The following is an 18604-nucleotide window of genomic DNA, read 5'->3' as shown; positions in this document are numbered from 1 at the left end:
ACACTTCCCGTATTTTATGTTCCTGCTTGATGTTTTATATTCTGAGAATAAATCTGTTGGCTGGATGTTTCTGTCCTTTTTTTCCCCCTGTTGTGAAAAGCCATTAAAATTATTTTCCATATTGGAACTGTCCAAATGCATTTACCTGTACATTGAGTCCTGGCTTTTCTTTTTTATATTACTTCTTGGATAAAACATTCTCTGGAAGTGGCCCTTGCTATGAATTGAAAAAAACATGTTTGATATAAAATTATCTTTTCCTGAATTCACTGGAGAGAACACGGTTCTTAGCCACCCCACTCTTTTGGAAGAAAAAGTCATGTTAGAGAGACAAGACACTCAATAGAAAGAGAATCTGGGAAGTGTGCCCCAAAAAGGATTTTCTGAGAATTCTTAGGATGAAGATTTTCATAGTCAATGATAGTTTGGTCATGGATATAGCATCCAGACTGTTTTTTTCTTAGATATTATTTCATTCTCAAAGAATTTTGGGCAAAAGCCTAAGGCTGTTCTGTCTGCCTTCAAATGCTGCTTTTATATATTTTAGAGAAAAGTGAGATTTCTACCATAAAATCTTTTTTTAAAAATTTATTTATTTTAATTTATTTATTTTTGGCTGCATTGGGTCTTCACTGCGGTGCACGGGCTCTAGGCGCTTGGGCTTCAGTAGTTGTGGCACACGGGCTCTAGAGTGCAGGCTCAGTAGTTGTAGTGCACGGGCTTAGTTGCTCTGCGGCACGTGGGATGTTCTTGGACCAGGGCTTGAACCTGTGTCCCCTGCATTGGCAGGCGGATTCTTAACCACTGCGCCACCAGGGAAGTCCCTCTACCATAAACTCTTAACTTGAGTGGACTCTCCCACAAGAGTTGACTGAGAATGGTCAGTAGACCATATTGCAATTACACCATTTTCTGAGGGCCACCAAGTATTCAAATGAGGTCCCAAGAGAGTTCCTTCTCATCCAGGAATACCATGCTCAGTTCATAGCACCTTCTGCTCTTGACAGTGGCCCCAGCCACTCTCATATCAGAGGCATTATAAAGTGCTTAGTCCTTGACTTGAATTATTGATCACTTAGTGATAGGTTTTTGCAGAGGTCTGAACTGGAGCATGGTGAAGAATCTCAGTCTGGCAGCCTGCCTGGAACTGCTCTGCTGTACGCCGGCCCTATGCCAGAGTGACAGGAAAACTTCCCCATTCCTGTGAGAGAGAAATCAGCACTGTAAATCACATTGGTTTCCTTTGTTCTCCTCTGATGTACCAAGGTACCTGTGAACAGCTAGCTAGCTCCATCTCAAAGGCCACTTCTCATTTATTTGAATTTTCCCTAATACCTAGTACATAGTAGGTAGGCTCTCTATGTGGCTGACTTAACTATTCATCCATCCCCTTCATGCTTCTCTCCTGCATAGCACACACTGATGACTAGGAGGTCCCTCAGCGGAATTAGAACGCCTTCAACTAAAAAATAATTGTTAAAGAAAAGTCGAAACTGTAATCATAACAAATGGCATCATTTCTACAAAACATCTTCTATAAATCTAGTTAAATAGATAACCTTTTAGCACATTGATTTAAACCAAACTAACTAGGGTTTTATGTGCTCCTTTTTGCTAGAAGTAGCTGCTGGTGTAGTTAAGGAAGGTCGCTGCCTCTAACTAGTACCCAGGTTTGAACCTCCAGAGCATACATGTTACACAGATGCAAGTCAGGCATGTTTCCCTTTGTTTTACATTTGAGAGCCTTTAAAAAATAAATAATTCATCCTCTTTTTGCCACTCCTGGTGCTGCTTGTGTGCGCATTCGGTACTGACCTGGTACCTTTTCTCTTTTGTGAAATGGCAGCTGCGGAGACTCCGTTGTTTCCCATGACCGATGGAAAGCCCAAGGAAGGAGTCAAGGCTAAGAACAATGATCATATTAATTTGAAGGTGGCGGGGCAGGACAGTTCTGTGGCGCACAGATTAAGATTAAGCATACGCCACTTAGTAAACTAATGAAGGCTTACTGTGAATGACAGGGTTTGTCAATGAGGTAGGTCAGATTCCAGTTTAATGGGCAGCCAATTCATGAAACAGACACACTGTGAGAGCAAAATAACTTACTGGATTATGAAAGACAAGGGCTGAGTGAGCATGCCACTAATGGAGGAGCGGGGGGGCTGTCACGGAACCAGCATTCTGCCCCAGTTGTTGTCGATCAAAACATAGCATTGGTGATTTAGCTTAAAAAAAATAAAGGGAATATGCTCGTGTACATCACCAGTTACTTTAAGTACAGTAAAGGAGTGAGGAAAGGGTACATGGAAGAACAGAGAAATCCATACTGTAGTAGCCAAGATGCCGTCAGTGTGTTCCAGCAGCAGACAGGAGGTGTCTGCTATGAAGGGAACTTGCTCTGTACTCCAGATCTCAGTTCCCACGGACCAAGAAGACATTCGCAGTTAGAAGACTGCAGTTTGGTTCTCCCAGATCCTGACTACTACAGTATGGATTTCTCTATTCTTTCATATACCCCTTCCTCACGTCTTTATTGTAGTTGAAGTAACTAGTGTACACAAGCATATTGGCTTTTTTTTTTTTAAGCTAAATGACCAGTGTTATGTTTTGCTTGACAACAACTGGGGCAGAATTCTGGTTCTGTAACAGTCCCCCCCTCTCTCCATTAGTGGCGTGCTCATTCAGCCCTTGTCTTTCATATTCCAGTAAGTTATTTTGCTCTCACTGTTTAACAGAAATCAAACAAAAATCCTTGCATACCTTGTTCCATTGGAGAATTTTAATGTTTTTCACTTTATCACTGTAAAACCCAGGGCAGTTTTATAACTTTTTTTGTACATAGCTGTTACATGTAAGGCAATCTGTCTTTAAGCAGGGATAAATTACTCTAAACGAAATGAATCCTAGATAATTTTCCCATCAAGTATCTTGTTGCTTAAATAAACTTCTTGTTTGACATGAAAGAAAGAGTCATACAGTAGCTAGCATTTACAGAATGCCTGTGTGACCCTTGTATTAATCCCATCTTGAACAGATGAGGTGACTGATACACAGAGAGATGACTTGGGTGACTTGCCCGCAGTGGTTCAGGCTCAGTGTAGGAGCTGGGGTTTGAATCCAAGCCTGTCCAATACTAAAAGCCCTGCTCTTGGGAATTCCTTGGTGGTCCAGTGGTTAGGACTCCACGCTTCCATTGCTGGGGGCCCGGGTTCGATCCCTGGTCAGGGAACTAGGGTCCTGCAAGCTGCACAGCGTAGCCTAAATAAATAAATACATACATACATACATACATACATACATACATACATAGATACATACATAGATACATACATGCATACATACATACCCTGCTCTTTTCACAGCGTTATGCTGTCTCCTTTTTTTCCTGGCCACTCAGAGTCTCCTAAACAGCCTGTTGTTGCTTTTCAGGATGTGAGAGAACCATCCGCCTCGCTAATGTTTTTAATTATATTGATTTAATTATATTGAGGCACAATATAAATATTTAAAGTAGTTTGCATTGGAACTGCAAACCAAATGCTGTGAGTTTCTTCCATTTCATTAAAAGTTACTTAATCTTTACATTGTTCCCTATATTAAATACAAGCAGAATTTTATCAGGCAATTGCCTCAAAGTTATAATCTGGAAAATCTTTCTGTAATGAAACCCATATGTCATGGGCGAAAGGTGCAAAGCCCTGGCATAGAGGGCTGGTCTCATGAGAGATTCTGCACCCAATCTCGTTAACCAGGGTGCCTCTGGTAATCCCTCATGCCCTCACCGGTGAGAAATCAGTCTGTACCACTGAATCTTTTTCAACCAGCCACCGGAAGATTTGCTGCAGAGAAGGCAGTTTGGGGATAGCCATTGTGGAAAGGGAGCCAGAGGCAAGGCTAAATGTAGGATGGAGGAATTGGAGAGTCTAAAGAAGAGATTACATTAAAGCACACACCACCTTCACAGCAAGCAGGATGGAGTCCTCCCTTCAGCCCTGACCTCTCTAAAGTATACCCAGGTATTTACAGCTGCTGTGAACCTGACAGCCCTAGGTAAACTATGAAGGGGTGATAGAAACTGCATCAACCTGGAATTTGATTATAGTTTATCCATTTGCTGTCTTTAAATGTGTCCCCTGTCCCACACTCTGCAGCAGTTCACATGTTCACCCTTTGGTGACAGTATTGACTGTGGCTTTCTCAGTTTATGGTCTGTGCCCAGCATAGGAGGGCCTGTAAATCATGACTTGACGTGGAGGTCGTCCTTCTCTTCTGCAGAGCATACACTGGTGGCTGATGACCAATGGATCCCTCTTAGCATAGTGATTAGACTGTGGTAGCAGTGTTGCCTTCCCGTTGAATCTTGTAATCCTAGAGAATCAATCCAGAACCAGAAAATAGTTAAGAAATAGTGTTGACTCCAGATAAAACTTTCTCTAGCAATTTTATGGTCCCCAGGATGGTCTTCTAACACATTGTGGGAAAAGAGAACCAGGAGAGAAGGCAGGAATTGGAAGTGCCAAGCTGAAGAGTATGTAATCTTACCCTGGTCATTAGTGCAAGAATTATACCAAGTGGTAACTGTTGGGAAGAAGGGATGAAACTAGGCAGGAGGACATAGAAATACCTTACTGTCCTCTGTCAGCAAGCATAGACTTCTCTAAAGGTTTTTTCCCGAAGAGATTTGAAATCGTTGGTGGGAGTTTTTTAGTAAAACACATTTACATTATAAACCCTACTGGAAGGGGTGTGTGTGTGTGTGTCTGTGTAGAAGAGGAATACAGAATAGTAGCAGAAGGCTGTCTCCCTACTCCTAATGGGATTTTGTAGCAGCATGTGCGAGTTTGTTTCAGAAGTCAAAAACGAACAGATGTTGGTATAAATTACCTCTGTGTCTGATGTCTTGCAAATTAAAAGCGCGGTTGGCATCGCTAAACAATTTCACTAGGTTTGGCGGGGGGTGTAGTTAGCGGGTGGTGATTACTATAGCAGGTCGGTAAGAATCTTCACATTGCAGTAGAACGGGAGAGCCAAGGATAAAGAGATGAGGGATAATATAAGGGGTATATGAATTAATCAGAGATGTTAACATCTCTGATGACAAGTGAACAGGAGGGCATGTGCTCTGGAGCAGCCCCTGACCCACAGCAATTTCTCTGTGCACAAAAAGGGGTTGGTGCTTAGGATGTGATTTATAGGGCACAGCCCTCTTTTAGGGAGCAGCTAGCTATGTCACAAATTCGTATATCTCCTATATAGGACCAGCGAGTAGGAAAACTTTCTCCCCTCCCACGTAAAAGATGATGCCTTTTGAATTCCTTCTACTTTTACGGTGGTTTGCTGCAGCTCTGTGTACTTAGATTAGGTTGAAGGGGGAGGAATGACTGAGTGGAAGGGGGGTTGTTAAAAAGGATTGGTTAAATTCAAGGAGAGCTTGCCACTGAGAGACTTTGGAATATCCATTTTTTTTCCTTTTAAATCCTTTTGATCCCTCGAATAGATTGGGTCTTGTAAAATTTTAAGTCTTAAAATATTGGTCATTCTCCCATTTGGGGAAAAAAAGAGCAAAGAATTGTGGACATGAAGGACAGTAGGCAGAAATAATTAGTAAGATCAGTACAGTGCTCCTGGCCCAGGATTTTTGGAACAGGGCTCTGTTCTACCCAGCCGAGTATTGTATTACCCAAGTCTGATTTCCAGAGCACCTGCTTCTAGCCACTTTGCAGGATCATTTGATACTGTGTTTAAATTCATTAATAAGCACTGGAGAGTAGGCAGAAAACCTATCCAAGTAGGAATAAATGATGCGACCCACTCTGGCCAAAAGTATAAGTCAATTCCTACAGATCAGGCTGAGGGAAAAGATTCCAAGGAATGGGATTTTTGAGATTGCTAGCCTCCCTTATCACAATTCATTCACTTATTCACTTAGGAAATACTGCATGCAAGAGAAGCAATAGACTACTTACCCTCCTCTGAAAGGCGCTGTGTTAATAATACCACTATACCAAGCATGATCATGGATGAATACCCAAGAGGGCGGGGCAGGTGGCATTAATATGCTACTCATTTTACAGATGAAGAAACTGAGGCGCAGAGATCTTTCCCAGCTCAAGGTCTCGCCCAGCTGATAAATATTAGAGTTGGAACTTAAACTGAATTCAGATCCTGTGTTCTCTGAAAGAAATCCATGCTCCCTCCCCTGGGCAATAAAATACTTCTTTGGATTTCTTCTAGAGTAGTTAGTCCTTGTCCCTGGATCTCTCCATGAATCTGGCACTACTTCCATCAAGGGAAATGACTTTTCTTGCCAAATAAGCAAGGTAAATTTTAAAAGAATCCCACAATGTAGAGAATGGAGCAATGAGGGTCACTAACAAGTCTTATTGTTTGTCTGTGAAATGGAAGGAAACTAACTTTACTGTGTTCCTACTTGGTTCTAGTTCTTTTGTATATTATCATTCATCCAGCCAACATTTATTCAGCAGATACCGGGTCCAGCACTATGCTAGGTGCTGGTGATATAAAGAATAATAAAACACAATCTCTGCCCTCAGTTCTTTGACTTCCATGGAGGAAGACAAGTATATCAACAAGTAATTGCAAGTCTTATAGGACTTGTATGTATGGGATTTGGCGTAAACCCACTAAGGAAGGAATGGTCAGTTTGATTTGGGCCAGGGTATGGCTGAGGGCACATGAGACAAGCCCAATGCTGGGGCTTCCATTCCTAGTTAATGGGATTTCCTTTCCCTTTGTTGGAGCTTTGGAACTTGTGAAAGATGGGGAATGTATAGACTGCAGTTACCAAAAGCTTTCCTGGTTACAAAGTTGGTATTGTTTTATTTCTTCCTTGTACAAATAAACCAAGAACTATTAAATGTAGATGGTGGGGTGTGGGAGTGGGAGCCCATTCATCTAGCACCATCTGCTCTGCACCGGGGAACGGAAGCAAGGGGGCTAGGGTGAAGGTCCTTCTCACCCCTGCAGGTGCCTCCCTAGTCACCTCACTCCTTTGGCCAAGATGGAGACATGTCCTTGGAAGCCACAGGGCACCATAGCCTGCTGTGTGTCCATTGCATAGTTCCAGAAGACTTCTGGCCCCGAGGCCAGCCATCGGAAACTTTCAGCATTGCTACATCCATTTAAGAGACATAAAAAGATGATCTTGTGGGGGTGAGGATGAAGGGGGTTATGCCGCGTACAATTTTTGAGGATTTGTTTGACAGAGCTAAAATGGGGGGCTTCTGGAGTGGGTCTCGTAACTGAGAAATGTTTTACTTTCATTTCAGAGCCTCATATGTAGGAAAGTAGCTGTATAAACCCTCTTGTAACTACAGCATTCAAAGATTGATGGTGCTGAAAGTGAGAGAAAGACACATAAACCTTGCCTGGCTATATTAAATATCTAAGGACTGACAATGCCAAGAGAGAGAAGACCAAAGCTCTATACACCCTACTTTATTACTCCATCCACAGATGAACTGCACTGAGGGAATATATACCCTGTTACATTACAGTATCCAGGGACTGCCACTGCTGAGAGATGGGGTAAATGATCTCTAATTTTGATTTGAGATTATAAATGTCCAGAGACCAACAATCCAGAGAAGACTCTAATCTAATCTTGGTTGGATTTTAGCCTCCAAGAGCAAACCCCCTGAGATAGTGGACATCAGTATTAGGTTACATTCTTGAGAGAGAGAGAGAAAGAGAGAGAGAGAGAGAGAGAGAGAGAGGGTTTTGGGGGAATTCCCTGGTGATTTTTTTTAAGGGTAAATGATGAAGATTTCCCCAGTTGGCCTGTGCCTTATAGTAATTACCAACTTCAGAACAGTTTTGTACAGTTTGTTGTCAATAGTGGTTTGTTTTTCTCCCATTTTGGAGGTTAGTAGAGATTGAATCTGTTATGGTAGCAACTTTGTATACAATTTAAATCAATCTGCATTCTTAAATTAAGTCTTCCTGTGAAGCCTTTTTCAGATTTTAGGTCTTCATTTATCTTTCATTTGCTTTGTGATTCCAGCCAGAGAGATGACACGGGGGAAATTCCTCAACATTCTAGAGAAGCCCAAGAAGTAGCAGCTGCTTGTGGACAGCATGCCCTGGGGACTGGACCCGTGCTTCCCTCCCGGTGCAGTTCTGATGACGCGCACCTCACTGCTTCCTGACCAGAGGCCAGAGGGTGCACCTCCAGGACTGACCCTCTCCCCTGCTCCTGGCACTCTGCGCTTCTGAGGACATTCGGCGGCAAGAGAAGAATCTGCTCTACCCAAGGATCAGTGGTGCAGTTATTCATTCAGCTTCTAGACTGTGACCGTCTCAGCCTCGGATGTTGGTAACACCAGAAGGTATATCATTCTTAAAGGTCAAAGTCCTGCTTTCTCGTTTCCGGAAATGATTCTGGAGCTCCAGGATCTTACAGTTGATTTGATTCAGTGATAGCAAAGTCAGTTGAGACGTGTTGATGGGACGAGTTCTTTTGAATTGTACTTGATCTCTTATGAGGTGTTTACGATGCAAGGAGACCAGAGACCAATTAGATTCTGGACCAGACCATGCAGCTTGACCTGCAAGCTCACCACTGTATACTAGGTTCCAGGAATCCCCAGCTGGAGAAATGCTTTTAAAATTCTACATCTCTCAAGAGAGTCCCATCCCCCAATGCCTTCCATTCCCCACCTCCCAGCCCCCACCATCAGTCTGACTCCAGGGAAGGGGATCCCTGTGAATCAGGTCCCTCCTGGGATTAGCTTGTACAGTGAAAGGCATATGTAGGGTTGCATTGGGTTCTAGACTTCCAGACCAACTTAAAGGTGACAGAAAGGACTTTTGAGTTCTAGTTAATCTGTTACAGATTCAAGCGAGAAAGTCAGTATGGCCTGAAAGATAGGAGAAGGGGACTGCTTGCAGGAGTTCCCATTTGATTAAAAACTAGAAACTCTACTTGACCTTAAAGGAATGTGCTGTGGAATGGTGGCAATGTTTTGCCCCCCTTGTCCCATCTCACAGCACAGATTAGATATTCCAACCATGTGACAGAAACACACACACACAAGAAAAAGAGAATTTCCTGACTTTACAACTCTTATGGAGCTCTTTGCCAGTTATCTGTCTCTATGTTAAAACCTGAAAATCTAGCCTGTGGGTAAAATTGATTATACACGTTCTCCTTATTTTGTCTTATAAGCCAGCCCCCGGCTTCTGTTGTTTGTAGAAGTACGTGGGGTTTCCTAAACTTTATGAAAAGAACATCCATGTGGCAGTAGTGTGTTGGTGTTTGGACACAAGGAATGTTGTGGTCAAGGTTTTGGTCCTGAGTGTCTGCTAGGGCACAAAACTATTCAGTTTAATAGCTGGTTCATTAACCATTTTCTGACACTTCTGCCTTGTTTCCCATGCTAGAGTTAATGTTAATGTTGGATTTTTCTCTCATTTGCACCATTTGACCATCCATGCAATTTTACCTATTGATAAGTGGGGTGGAATTTAACACAAGACATACAGGAGAGTATGAGAAGGAAAACATTCTGCTTGGGTGCTATATAGAAGGTTAGGCTATAGAGGCTTTGATTTTAAGTAAAGCTTATTATTGACATTCCTTTATCTTAAATGCAGTTAAAGAGTGTGAAAGATGGGGAGAGAGAGAGAAAGGGGGGTGTACAAAAACTAGTGCCATAATGTCAAATTCTAACTTTGCTCTGTTTTTGAGAGTTGATGACATCAGGCACTTCTAAGTGCTTGGGGAAATTGAGAAACATATGGCGAACATTGGGATACCTCCCCCAAACCAACTCCAGTCTGTAAACTGAAGCTATGTAGTTGGTTTTTTGGTCTGCTTTGGCCTCTTCCTTTTACTGTCATCTTATTCACCAGCACTTAATGTAAGTAGATGTTTTAGAATTGTGATATTTATTGGTTTTGTATTTGCCGTCCTTAGAGATGTTAATGATGTATTTTTATATTGATAATATAAATTTATGTACAATGTGTGCATGTATGTATTTCAGGGTGTTAGAGGACTGTACTTTGTATATGGTGGTTGCTATGTCATCATAATAAATACGTCCCTTTTATAGGAGAGTGAGTTTTTCCTCAAAAGGCCAACTTGCACATTTAAAGCATAGACCTCGTCAGAAAGCACAACTATAATGGCAGATGACCCACTATCTTCCCTTTAATATCACAGTGGGTGGTGTGGGGCTTTATGGTCATCTACTGCATGGTCTCTAGCTGCCACTCTGTGCTGCCAGCCACCCAGCTCATTACTGCTCAACTCCCTAAACAGTGTTTAAAAATCTTTATAATACCTCGCCTCCTGTACTAATAAAGTCTAGATCCATCATCCTGGCATTTAAAACTCTCTACATCTAGTCCTAATCAACCCTCCAGTTTGGTTTCCTTTCTCTCCAGTATATGAAGTCTCTGTTCCAGTTAATCCGAACAGTTCCCAATTCCTCACTTACATGCTTTTGTTCTTGCCATTGAGTTCCTAGAAAGTCTTGCATCTTTTTCCTACACATCAACCTATCCTTCCTGTAAACCCCGCATGATCCAGCTGGACATAATCCTTCCCCCTCCATTCCTACAGCATTTATGTATACCTCCTTACGACTCTTACTACTACAATCCACCTTATATTTAAGTCATCTGAGTACATGTCTTAATTGCCCCGCTAAATTATCTGCTCTCTGAGATTGTGGCTGTCTCCCACACATCTAGTTCTTTGTCAGTGTCTTCTTTGAACTGGGGGTTCATGACCTACCTGTTTGCATGCTTCCAGTTAAACATGACAGATCAAAAACAAATATTTCTCTGCCACCTGCTAAAACCATTAGTAAGCATTTCTTTACAACTCTGTTCAGGAACTAAAGAGGAAGTGCTAATCAGTACTACTGCTGTCACCCACTGATAGTTTACCTGCTCCAGACCAGAGCATGCCCTTTTAGAGGAAAACATTCCTTTTAAGGAAAGCAAATTGCTTAGCATCATTGATTCAGCATTGTTTCCCAAGAAGACATCTGGGTGGACAGTAGATTTCTCTGATCTAGAAAAGCACGGCTGGTTGATTGACTGAAAAGGTACAGCATGACAAATATGCTGTTCTAAATCTTTAGAGATGATTTTTCTCATAAATAAGTATCATTTGCCTACAGGTTTGTCTTCTCTTCTCTTTTGCTGTTCCAAATACCATCCATGCCTCACATCTGTTGCCTGTGAGCAGCACCAGTCCTGAGAAGCATAGCACTGGTGCCTGGAGGCACATTTTCAAATTCTTATTCTAAGCTGTTCTCACCAACGGTCTCATTGCTTCTTGCTCTCTTCTGTCTCTCAGGTTTTAGGCCTCAGCTGATTTGCTTGGCTTTCTTTTCATTGTTGGAGCAGTAGAAGTTCACAGGCTATCAATTGCATTGATATCAAAATGCTATCATTAATTTATCTTTTTGTTACCTACTTATTGTATTTTTTTAAATGGACAACTGCTAACTGCTCCTTGTTTTTGGTCCTCTGGCTGCAGGTTATTTTAGCTCCTCTGTCTTCTGAACTCACCCAAATCAAAGCAGTGAAAACGAAGCTGGTGAAAGTCATTCCATTGCCCCTGTGGCTTCCGAAGGGTGTTTGGACTTCCATAAGGACTTTATAATAAAGCCAAGGAATTTCATTTTCAGTGGGATGCTCTGGGCCCTTCTGTTTCCTCCAGGATTAAGGCATCACAGGAAGGTAAATGCAGAGCAGGAAGGGAGGAAATGGGCAGTGGGCCACGGTGATGGTCCCAGGGATCAGATAACAGGGTTTCATACCAGCTCTCAACTTCTGCACAAACTCCATCTCCAAGCATTTGGTTATGTTCTGCAGTTTCTGTTTTCTTCATCCTTTGAGAACTACAGGACTACCTGCCCTTGCATGGGCTTCATTTCACCAGAGGACCTTGTACCCCCCCCCCAGCCCCAAAGAGTGGGCAATGAGTGGTCTCTCCCAGTGCGTGAAGTTCTGACTGGCCGGTAACTGACTTTTCCTATCTACTTAGGCTCTGGGGCACTTTGGGGATGTGTCCCTGACTCTGCTTAAAGAGGCCACCGGCCTTCCCACCCTTTGCCCAACACTTTCTTCCCGAGCAGCAGTGGTTGGGGGCTTCAGGTGGCACCAGGTGCACCGTGAGGCTCCCGAATGCTGGCAGAGCCTGTTAATTAGCACATGAACACCCCAATGCTCCATTAGACGGGCAGGGCATTTGGAACCTTCCCCTCCTGTGGGCCCCTTCCTCCTAATGAGAGCTGGAAGAAGGGCCCTCACAAAACATTGCCTCAGAATAATATTCCGCTTTGTCCCCACCAGTAACCAGGGCTGACAGGATCACTCTGTCCATTTCTCTTCTAATTAGCACAATTCCAGCATAGCCTGAGCCAGCAAATGGAGAAAAGCGATCAAAAGCGATCGGACAACCGTACCGAATCGCAAACACAAAGAGGGCCATTCCCTGTAATTAGGTGAGACAATTCCTCAGTCTTTTCTCGGCTGGAGTTTGCTGCTAAGACTCTTGCTGTTTGGGTCCCAGCATGTAACACAAGTTACATGTCTCCCTGGGACACTAATAAGCCCCAAATTGTCTTCCGCTTCACACAACTCTAACCAGAAGACAGATGCGGGGGGAGGGGGCCCAGTGAGGGGACAGGGTCTCTAAACAAGCAGCTGCTGCAGTCTTTCCCCAACTCCAAGAAGTAGACACTGGGGCTGAGGGCAGAGAGGGAAGAGGTAGTTGGCTTGAGAGAACTGCCCTGGGTGCCGCCTGGTCCCTGAGCTGGGGCTGAAGCACTGAGAATTCCTGACCCTCAGGGGATGCCCACTCTGCCTTGTTCATTCCCCACCTTCTGCCTTTTGTCCCCATTTGATCTCCTCATCCCGCCTCAGTGGTCCACAATGGTGGCATCACGGGCAGCTATAACTATGGCACCATCCCTGGAACTACATCGAAGCCCTATTCAACTGTAGTTATGATCTCAAAGATAGCAAACCCACAGCACGCACGTGAATTCTGCTCTCAAAGAGCTCATGACCTGGAAGGGGCCCTCGCTTCCAGCACCCATCACCTCTTCCCCACCCCCTGCCTGCTATCCCCATTCTCTGTCCTGGAAGATTCCTTGCTTTTAAAACAGAAAAGTGGCCCATCAGCTGCCAGGGCAAGAAGCCACAACTGGCCATACTCCATGTGGCTCAGAGGTTGGCCATTTAGTAAACAGAAACAGCTCCCCCCAGGATTACAGCCCATTACAGGGATTACTGGGGGTGATACAGCCATGAACTTGGTCAGGGACAAACGAATGCAGAGGAGAGTGGCAGCTGGAATCTCAGTTAAACTCAGGCTCTGAGCTGAGTTGGACTCATACACGTTTTCATCTTTATCCTGCCCTCTGCTTTGTGTTTTGATCTGTACTTGATGCTTCTGAAAGTGACCTCCAAAACCAGAAAACACTCAATTATCTAGAATCCAAGGAGCCAGAAAACCCAAGTAATCAAAGTTGCTTTGTTGTTTTTCCATCTTCTCTATCCAAGACATGGAGAGGTAATAAGATTTGACTATTTAAATAACTTTTGAGAGATGTCAAAGAATTGATCCAAATTTGTTCAGTCTCCTATAGTTTCTTTGGTTATAAACAGAACTCACAACAGTATCTGGCACATAATAGGTGCTTAATAAGGATTTGTTGAAAGAAAGGATGAACTGCCATGATACTCAGTGTTCATAGCCTTGTTGCTGGTCTAAGGTATAGTAAGAGCTTGGATTTGAGGGAGAGGAAAGATGGGCTTGTGCAAGTCACTTCTCTCTGAGCCTCAGTGTCCTCAGGACCTCTTCCGTTTTAAAGAAGCAGCCTAGCATCATGGATAAGAGCAAGACCCTGATGTCAGGCTGCCTGGGTCCAAATCTTGTTTCTGCCATCTGCTAGCTATGTGACTTTGGATAAATTGCTTAACCTCTCTGTGCCTTAGTTTACCCATTTATGGAATGGGTCCAGTGCATCTAACTCCTACAGTTATTGTGGAGATTAAATTAGCACTTGCAAGTGTTTAGAACAGTGCATGGCATATCTTACCCATATTTAATTTTTTATTATACTCATAGTTGTTAAAAATTGATAATCCTTAAAGGGAAAATATGATAACTTTTGATTACCTTGAATAGTCAGTTAAGCCAAAAACCCATTTCTCAACTCTTCAGGAGAACTGACAGTTTACTGACTACTTCTCCTGCCCCCATCCTTCCGCCCTCTGAGGCAGTCTGTGCTGGTATGGACATGCAGCAAATACCACTGTTGACTGCACAGACAATGGCCATTGAAGACCATTTGCTGCTGATAAGCAAGGGAGGGAAAGGTATTCTTTGTGACGCTGACAGGTTTCTGAGCTGAAGTTGAGCTTGGCATAAGCCTTGAGTCATCGTGCCTCGCTAGTCTTGGTGGTCCTAATATATTCTAAGCATCCATGGTATTCTAGTCACTGCACAGGAATGCTCCTCCCTGTTTTGCTCTGTCCTTCCCACCCCTGCCCCCAACCCTCCACTCCTATTCCAGTTGCTCCCTTTCCAGAGCTGAGCGAGGTCCACTGGGGCCTGGGGTCCCCGGGCAGCCTCTTCTCAGCGTCTTCCTCTCTGGGAGTCTATGGAGAACAGCCTGGCCTGACTCCACAGCCCGAGGCCTCAGGGTCAAGCAGGGCTAAAGGTCACATCCCAGGACCTTCCCAGATGCAGCCGAGCCAGCCCAAGCCAGCAGCTCCACACAAAGGAGCAGCTGAGAAGAGTCAAGTTGGAAAAGTCAGTGACTTGAGACTGAGTGGAAATGAGAAACACTGACTGCGGCCACTGGCAAAGCCCGGGGCAGGGCCAGGAGGGTACACAAGGGTCAGAACCAGAAGTGGTCTCTGAGGAATAGGGTGGCTCGTGGGAAAGCAGGCTCCCGAGAACTTCTTCCTTGGCTCCTGATCCCTTCCATCTGTCTCTGCTGCTGCTGCCTCCATCATCTTACTGCTGTCATCAGCCCTGCTTAGCCAAACCAGCTGGCCCAAAGGTCCTTCAAACCTGTAGCTATTGAGTATATTATGGTGCATTCACATAGTGAACTACTGTGCAGCCACTTAGTAGGTTTGCAGAGAGGTTACAGTATCACGGGAGAAATGATTTGTCATAAGAGTAAGTGAAAAGAGCAAGATTATAAGAATAGAAAGATTATTAAAAATTATAAATGCAGCACGATCTCCAGTATGTGGGGAAGGAAATAGACCAAGGTGGTAAGAGTGCTTGCTGCCTGGTTGGAGGATTTTGGGTAATTTTCATTTTCCTCTACGTTTTCCAAACTCTGTACAGAAGCATGTGTTGCTTCCATAATACAGGAAGAAAAAAACCTCTGGAGCTGGGTGTATAGGTATACAAGTGTTAAAATGCACTATCAGCCCAGCCTATCAACATGCATATGTGCGTGCATACACACACACACACACACACACACACACACACACACACACACTCAGTTCATTGATGACATTTGTTTATTGTAATGACGTTAGATCTTGTGTTTGAAAATGTCAATCTGTAAACCTTTAAGTATTTACTGAGCACCTGAAGCATCCAGCCCTGCCCTAGACTCTCTACTGCATCACATGTAATGTGGATAAAAACTACTTGTTCCCTAACCATACCCAGTCCCATGGCCCATCCCTCCTCATTACTCCATAGAGCCTTTGCTCTGGAACAGAAAAATCTTCACTCAGTAGGTGTTTGGTCAGAGTTGCAAAATAACTTTGTCCTCAGTCCATCCCTACACTGAGAAAAATATATCCACCTAATTTTGCTGTAGACTCTTTAGGCTGAATTTCCCCTAAAATTTGAATGCTGGGGCATGTAAAATACTACTTCATATATTGTGTTTGTGAGCGTTTCATTCTCTGCTTTCTTCCTGCTCACTTTCCCCTTCCCAACTGGGAGAGAAGGAAAAAAAGATGACTTAGGGGTCAGAGGAGTAGGCATGGATCAGGACAGAGCCTGGAGTGACACCCATATTTTCATCACAGGCAGCCAGACAGAGGAACTGCACCATCGAGAAAGGGAATGAAGTGTCTTTCCTGCAAGCTGGGATCTAAGGGACTCAAGGGATGTGTAGGAGGTGGTTCTCACCTTTATGGGCAGACAAGTGTGTATATAAAGTCAGTTTCTCTGTGAGATGAGATACAGAGTCATGGAACTGATAAAAGATGAAAGCATCAGGGCCAGAGGACATACAAAAATCATGGAGAAGAATGGACTTTGTCCCCGAGGAATGACTCATTCATCCCAGCCTCAGGAGGCTGGAATATACAAGCCCAGGCATCTGATTAGGCCTTGGAGGGTCCAAAGGAGTCTTGCTCCTCATTTTGCTTCAGCAGAAATAGATGTCATGATGAGAAAGAAAAATTTTGTGCCTGCCACACCCACTCCCTCCTCCACTTCACCAGTATGTGCACTTGTCCATCCTGTTTCCCAAAGAGGTGCTATTTTCTGTCCAGCTCAGGGTGCAAAACGAAGGGAAAGTGTCAGCCACGTGCAGCCCTGAATCCTGCCTAACCGTTCCGTTAGCTCTGGGGCTTTTAGCATGAGGAGCTGTGTCGGCCAGACCTGATCAGCCCTCTGAAGAAGAAGGGGAGAACTCCAGAACAGACAGCTGAAGCCGTTGTTACAACGTGAGGATTGCAGGGCAGGCAACACTTCACAACATCACCAAAGATTGATGCAAATTGGTTTGGTTCTGACCCTGTCACACCAGGAAGGATAATGATTCTAGCAGCGCCGGGCATGGGAGGGGGCACGTGGTGGGAGCCGGGAGAATTGGTGTCTCACTTTGCATCTTCATTAATGATCTGAAAGACAGGGGTAAACAGCATGCTAATGAAACCTGCAGATGATTGGTGTTACAAACCTCAGAGAGGACAGAGAAATAGGACGCCAAGACCCAGAGAGCTTAGAAATATGGGCAGGAGATTGTCAAATGAGATTCGCCCTAGGAAAATGAAAGTCGGCACGTCAGGAAGGGATGATGGAGGTGCCTCTGGGTGGGGGACCACAAACCTGGAAAGCAGAGATGGGTGGCAGGGTCAGGCGGCTGAGGGGATAAGGTTTGGGGTGTGTTGGAGAGACAGAGGAGCTGGCCTTGAGGACCCAGGGGACAAATACCCTGGTGTGTTCCTGGCAGGACTGACCACAGCAAGAAGTCTGAGGCCAACGGTGTGTGCAGCCTGGGGGCCACGCAGGTTGCTCTGGCCTGTTGACCTGTGTCAGCTCCTGGGCCTCCTGCAAGGCCGGGCTCTGACTTCACAGCCACACGCTGTGCCTATTTGCACTCGTCACTGAGGCTAAAAATGCCATTTTGACCTGAATGACTAAAAGGAAACAAGCCAAAACACATTTTTAAACTTTGCCCAAAATTGTTGGGAACGGGATATTCAAAAGCAGAGGAAAGAAAATCTTACCCCATCTTCAGTGGTTTCCCATTCAATAAACATGGCTTGGAGGTATAACTCACTTGTATTAAGTGCAAAAGTCTTAAGGATACATACATACAGTTCAATGATTTTTTTCCCTTGAGCAAATCACTTAACCTCACCAAGCCTGAGTATAACTGCGGTACGTATCTCATAGCTGTATTGAGAGGATTAAATGAGATAGAATATAAGGTAAGGCCTCTGGCACATAGTAAGTAAGCACTCAGAGGTGAGTGATTATTATTCCTGTTGGTTACCCTCTAATTTTATTCATTGTGTTTTCCTCTTAACTTCCCCAAGTAAATTATAAACTTCTTGAAGTCAGGGACTGTCTTAAAATTCTTTTTCAGTGCATGGATGCTGGGAAAAAACAACAACAACAACAAAAAAACAACCTTCTTTGGTGGATTGATATGCTAGAATTCTCTTTTAATATGAATAATTTTGTTTTTACCCAACCCAGATCTACTTTCAATGAAATCTTTCTTCAGAATGAATGGAACAAAACCAAAAAAAGAAACAAAGAAAACCAGGTAAAATCCTGATATCACAGAGGTTTTTTTGAGACAAACATTCCCCATGAGATTGTGCTAACAGCACAGGCACTGTCTGGTGAAATCTTAAGCCAAAGGAAGAGAGCCCAGCCTGATGGTTAAGACTCCAATCAGGTTTGAACTAGGGTGGCTAACCGTCCCGGGGTTAGCCTGGGGTTTCCTGGGACAAGGGACAGTCAAGCTAATGTGATGGTTGGTCACTGTAGTTTGAATCCAGCCTCTGCTACTCGATAGCTTTGTGGCCTCGGGTAGGATTCTTAGCCTTGTTGAACTTGGTTTGTTCTCCAGTTAAAGGGGGAACATATTGACTTCACCAAGTTGTTAGAAGTATCAAATGAGGTACCCTTGCTAATACTAGCAATGGTAGTATTAGCAGTGTGTTTGACACATAATAAATGCCCAGTAGATGTTGACATAAACTGTCAGAATCCATGTAAAGAAAGTTTAAAAATAGGCACAAATGAGTTTATGATGATAGAAATCAGAAGAGTGGTTACTTGTGTCAGGAGACTTGCTAGGAAGGAAGTGGAGGGAGCCTTCTGCAGGGCTAG

At 43.9% G+C, this 18604-nt stretch overlaps 1 protein-coding gene across 4 annotated transcripts in view; it reads left to right on the top strand.

Annotated features, from left to right (window-relative positions):
• Positions 1-11694, top strand: part of LIN52 (lin-52 DREAM MuvB core complex component) — a 120989-nt gene extending 109295 nt beyond the window's left edge. For 2 of the 4 annotated variants that reach the window (XR_014242295.1, XR_014242296.1), the window contains 2 exons: positions 7290-7548; positions 8024-10073. Coding sequence is in view for 1 of the 4 variants with exons in the window: in XM_082383991.1 (XP_082240117.1) it covers positions 8024-8079 (56 nt within the window). In the remaining 3 variants the exon portion in view is untranslated. Of the gene's footprint in view, positions 1-7289; positions 7549-8023; positions 10074-11515 lie in introns of those variants that run through there. The other 2 variants (XR_014242294.1, XM_082383991.1) reach the window with 2 other exon arrangements.
• Positions 11695-18604: the final 6910 nt, after the last annotated feature.

Source organism: Balaenoptera borealis (assembly GCF_965194805.1).
Source record: "Balaenoptera borealis genome assembly, chromosome: 3".
NCBI classification, from domain to species: domain Eukaryota; kingdom Metazoa; phylum Chordata; class Mammalia; order Artiodactyla; family Balaenopteridae; genus Balaenoptera; species Balaenoptera borealis.
Note: the sequence above shows the minus strand (reverse complement) of the source record. Positions and strands in the feature narration are given on the sequence as shown.